The 5450-nt window shown below is 35.7% G+C and overlaps 1 protein-coding gene across 1 annotated transcript; it reads right to left on the bottom strand.

Annotated features, from left to right (window-relative positions):
* Nucleotides 1–16: 16 nt before the first annotated feature.
* On the bottom strand, nucleotides 17–2044 carry LOC116378792 (electron transfer flavoprotein regulatory factor 1-like). The gene is made up of 3 exons (XM_031840703.1): nucleotides 1734–2044; nucleotides 1311–1364; nucleotides 17–798 (listed from the first exon to the last, which is right to left on the bottom strand). The coding sequence occupies exons 2-3, from the start codon at nucleotides 1353–1355 to the stop codon at nucleotides 592–594; spliced, it is 252 nt and encodes an 83-aa protein (XP_031696563.1). The 5' UTR covers nucleotides 1356–1364; nucleotides 1734–2044; the 3' UTR covers nucleotides 17–591.
* Nucleotides 2045–5450: the final 3406 nt, after the last annotated feature.

Below are 5450 nucleotides of genomic sequence, written 5' to 3'. Positions count from 1 at the left end.
TCAATGATCTCAATGATCGCATCAATGATCTCAATGATCGCATCAATGATCCTGTTTGATTGATTAGCTGCTGAAGACGAGACATCAGTAATTATTTACATCAAACTCACGTCATCGCTTTCAATTTCTTCGTCATATTTGTATCAATTTAAATAACGTTTATTTTCTTAATGTCATCTTTAATCTACATTATTTATATTGATTGATCAGCTGTGATGTGAAACAAAATGTTTAATCTGAAGATTATAAAATACATTTCTATGAATCGTGTGTTTGATGACGTCATCATCTTGATTGACAGGAGAACACCACGTGTCCCATCTGCAGAGCAAACCTGGCTGACCCCGCCCCCTCTCACCTCTGACCTCCTGAGAGCTACTTCCTGCTTCATGAAGGACGACTCGTCTGTTTTTACTTTTTTTTATTTGATCGTGTTTTGTTTTTCTGTCCTTCGAAAAAAAACAATAAAACCTTTAAATCTGCAGTTTGAATGATTTTAAAATAAACTTTAGTGTCTTTGAGTCGATCGTCTCATTGATCAGCCGTTAGACGTGTTTGTTCCTCGTTCCTCATAGACGTGTGTTCGTGTGTTTATTCCTCGTAGTAGCGTTTCTTCATCGCTCGGTACTTCCTCAGGTAGTACAGCGCCTCCAGCTCTCTGCACACGTACTCTCCTCGACCAATCAGCTCGCTGATCTGCTGCGGGTCGGCGACGCCTTTATTCTTAAGGAACGACGCTCTGAGACGGTCCCTGAAGTAATCGCCTCCTTTAGGATACTCACGGCCCAGGTGGAGGAGCTGAGGAGGGAGGAGGTGAAGGAGGAGATCAGTTAAGTTTATGATCTTTAGTTTATTGTATTAACCCTGAATTATTCACATTGTCATCTGTTTATTGACAAAGAAAAGCAGCAATTATTCAAATGTGAGACGCTGAAATCAGCTTTTATATTTCACAAAATGCTTAAAAAATAAAGTACCTCAAATGTGTACTTAAGTATTGTATTATGTACTTAGTTACTTTCCTCTCCTGTATTCTCAGGTTCAGGTCAGTTAATGACATGTTTGCTTCAGCTGATTTGATCATAATGTTTTTATGAATAAATAAGTTAAATATTTACTTCAGATCAAACTTTAAAATCAGGTATTTTTATCCACATTTAAAACAATCAGTTTAAAATTAATTTTAAATATTTAAGAACTTAAAGTTCTCACAGAGCGAATCTGAGGAATCAAACGTAAATATATATATATATACAATATATATAGTATATATAATATATATATATCAGAATAAATAAACTCAGACTCACGTTTTTATAGAGTCGAAACACTTCGACCCTCAAAGGATTCGCCATCGTTCAGATCTGAAAAACACAAAGACATTAATATTTTAATATTATTATTAATATATGTGTTCATATTGTTAAAATATTAATACGTATTAATATATTAATACTATATTAATACAGGAAATGATTATATATATTATGTGTTAACATTACATATAATATTAACACATATATTAATATATTTATAATAAAATTATTATATTAATATTTTCTGTATTGTAATAATATATGTTAATATAATAATATGAACACATATATTATAGTAATATTATATTAATACAATATTAATATATATTAATATTATTTTCTGTATTATAATAATATAATGTGTGTTAATATAATAATATTAACACTTATTATTTTCAGAGTAAAGTTCCTTCTCACCGGGCGTAGTGACGTCAGCAGGGAGCTCAAAGATCAGAGTACAGTTTTTTTTTATAACAGTTAGCTTCTGTAGCTAACGACACGTTAGCTTACATGAACCGGCAACAAGTCGCTCTTTTCTGTCAGTGGTTGTTTAAGAAGCTCCGGTTAACGTTAAACTCTGGTTTTATATTTAAACTTTAGTCCAGAAACACTGACGTTCAGTCACGAGCTGCGGACGTGGAAACCATCCGAAACGTAAACAACCAAAGAGCAACACACGTAGAGATAGTAATCATCCAGCACAGACAGAAACGGGTCCGACGATTTCGGGCATGCGCACACTTGCATAATCAGAAGTTCGTAGATTTAACTTCTCACAGAATTTGTGCTTTGTCCTTCACGGATATTTAGCTTCAAACATGACTGTACCATAGTGTTTCTATACTATGGCATTAGTGGGTTTACAGTGTGATATTAGTACTTTTATTCTCAGTAAGGATTTGAGTACTTCCTCCATGTCTGTTTACTTGTAAAACAAAATTCTGTACAATAAAGTTACTACAAAAAAAAATAAAAGAGCTTATACTTTTTTGTCCCTCTCGGGTTTCCGTAGTGGCGGTTTCTTCTTCTGTAGCAGGGTTAAACAGCTCCACTTACTTGTCAGCTATAAATAAACCTCTCACGGTAAATATGACACGTTTTTATAGAACACACTCAAACGCTAATGTTTTCTGATGACTTTCCGTTAGTTTCGTGTTGTTTTACCGGGTTTTTACGATTGTTCGGTAACTTTAGGACCCGTATATAGCTAATGTTGTTGCTAACTGTTAGCTAACTGTTGTTTATACTTATTAATGTTGCCTTATTCGCTATTATTACGTCTTTTTTAACAGTTTAACTGCAGTGGAAGAAGTTTTCAGATAATTTACTGCAGTGAAAGTACTAATACCACACAATGAAAGTACCAATACCACACAATGAAAGTACTTATACCACACAATGAAAGTACTTATACCACACAATGAATGTACTTATACCACACAATGAATGTACTAATACCACACAATGAAAGTACTTATACCACACAATGAATGTACTAATACCACACAATGAAAGTACTTATACCACACAATGAAAGTACCAATACCACACAATGAAAGTATAGAAATACTTTGTTCCAAGTAAAAGTTGTGCATTGAAAACCTGACTGAAGTACAAGTACATAACTGTAGTTAGACTAACTAAAGTATTGATGTTTTCCTCTTCTATCTGATGTTTCTGCATTAATGTGTAAGTTTAATGTTAACTCATTTATATCCTGTTTACTTGAATATACATCAATGCATCATAATCTATAAGATCATCATACTTTTACAATTCATTGACCAATTGTTGAGTTTATTTAATGTCAGAATTATGTCATAATCACAAGTCCCAAAAAGAGACCAAAGTGACGTCTTGAAATAACTTGTTTTGTCTGAGTTATATATATATATATATATATATGTATATATACATATATGTGTATATATATATATATGTATATATACATATATATATATATACATATATGTACATATATATATACATACATACAATAATGTTCTGGCACATAACTAGACATTTACCACAGTCAAGTCCGTTCACTCAGTCACTGACTGCAGTTGTCCATTTGTTTGTTAACAGGGAGAACAAAAGGACCAGCTTTTGTTCACATGGCTCCCGGCATCCACAGTCCAACAATAAATACATACAATAAACTTGTGTTCTCCTTGACTCTTTCATCACACCCCATCTCACACACTATCCGTGGTGTAAGTAGCGGCGGTGCGTCGTTACACATGCATTGGAAATCGTACAAAGACGAGAAGGGCACTCGGAGAGTGCAGACCTCCTCCTAGGCCAATCAGTGATAAATAATGCATGGCCGCTTCGTTATTCAGATCTGCTCCAAATTTTATTGGGTTCTTCCTTAGGGGTGGGGGCGTGGCAGACCTGCAAAGACAAACAGAGCTCTCTTCTAGAAAAGAGGCATCGTTAAGTCAGGGGGCGTAACACCATGCCACACGCTTCCAACACGGGTCATGAGAGTCGGGCCAGTAGTTTTTCCGTAACCCTGCTGACAAACCGACCAACAAACTGAAAGGAAAACATAACCTCCTCGGTGGGAGCAATCATCATCATCAACTTGCCTTAGGTTACTTCTTCTCCCTGTGAAACCTCCTAGTCATTTCTGAAATAGGCATCATTTCCTATATAAAGCAAAAGGTCTTTTTGATTTACCATTAGAGATGTACCGTCCGCAAAAATTGGTAGAGGTGCAGAGGTTGTAACCATGGCAACAGCACAGCGTGTCACTTCCTCCAGAGGAGGGAAGAGATTAGCAGAGTCTGCGCCTGTGGCGCTGCCAGCCTCTGTTAAACCACATGCCGGCAGAAAGATGGGTACATCTTCATTGTCATTGATATTGCTGGCCCGGTTGTAAGTCTCGCTCACCAAGATAACCGTTCCAGTCACCGCTGAGGTTCTGAAGAAGCTGATGTAATCATGAGAAAGGTGAGAGGCATGGTGAGACACGTTGGGAGGAGGCATTCACATAGCACTGATCTCATTTAAGTGCTTTAGGTTGGATTAAGAGAATTTGTTACTCTGACCTGAGTGGGTGCTGGGATAATGAGTTCGTTTAAACCGCAGTTCTAAAAACACACTGATGTCACCATGAGGTAATGGTGAGGCAATGATTAAAGTTATTCTGGAGTTGTTTTAAAAAACCTAGAGACTGCAGTTTTAGATTTTTCTGATATTTTCATTCAGCTTTCCAAACACTTCAATCTGCATTTGGAACTGAGCTCCACTTAATTGTCAGAGCGTTACTATTTAAAAATGTAACTGACCCAATTTAGAACTACTGTGATATTAAAATCAGGTTGCTCTGTCTCATCTTAGTGCACCTGATGGCATTTGCAAGATTCCAACGCACCCAAAGAAAAACAATCGCTTGACACAGCTGTCAATCACTGCTCACGAAACTCTGATCAAACTGAGTGTAAAATGAGAAAAGTTTGGTTCTGTCTCAACTGTTTTCGAACAAACTCATTTTACAGCTAAAAAGTACACTAACATTTGAGTCGAGAAATAGGAAATACATCCATCTTGATTCATATTTGATCAGCGCTGTCTATTTATTATGTCTCAAGTACTACTGTCAGGATAGAGTGACAGCTTGAGCACATGACAGGAAGTGACTTTTATTAATGTTAACTGTCGCTGTAAGTCACACAAAAATATCTTATTTTGATCTAAATCAAAAGATTATTTTTAAAATCACAAAAACATTTTTAGAATCAATGACATCCTTTTTCAAATGCCGTTCACATATCTAAATATACATTGGTGCCAATGATGCAGGCATTACATATATATACACACACACACATATATACAGTGGGTACGGAAAGTATTCAGACCCCTTTAAATTTTTCACTCTGTTTCATTGCAGCCATTTGCTAAAATCAAAAAAGTTCATTTTATTTCTCATTAATGGACACTCAGCACCCCATCTTGACAGAAAAAAACAGAAATGTAGAAATTTTTGCAAATTTATTAAAAAAGAAGAACTGAAATATCACATGGTCATAAGTATTCAGACCCTTTGCTGTGACACTCATATTTAACTCACATGCTGTCAATTTCTTCTGATCCTCCTTGAGATGGTTCTACTCCTTCATTGGAGTC

Source organism: Anarrhichthys ocellatus, unplaced genomic scaffold (genome assembly GCF_004355925.1).
Source record: "Anarrhichthys ocellatus isolate YVR2014 unplaced genomic scaffold, GSC_Weel_1.0 scaffold3173, whole genome shotgun sequence".
Classification (NCBI taxonomy): Eukaryota; Metazoa; Chordata; class Actinopteri; order Perciformes; family Anarhichadidae; genus Anarrhichthys; species Anarrhichthys ocellatus.
Note: the sequence above shows the minus strand (reverse complement) of the source record. Positions and strands in the feature narration are given on the sequence as shown.

Excerpts from the sequence above, each read along its gene's own strand:
- LOC116378792 (XM_031840703.1), bottom strand. The coding sequence starts at position 1,355 with ATGGCGAATCCTTTGAGGGTCGAAGTGTTTCGACTCTATAAAAAC. Across the intron at positions 799-1,310 it reads TGTTTCGACTCTATAAAAAC|CTCCTCCACCTGGGCCGTGA; the intron begins GTGAGTCTGAGT and ends CTCCCTCCTCAG.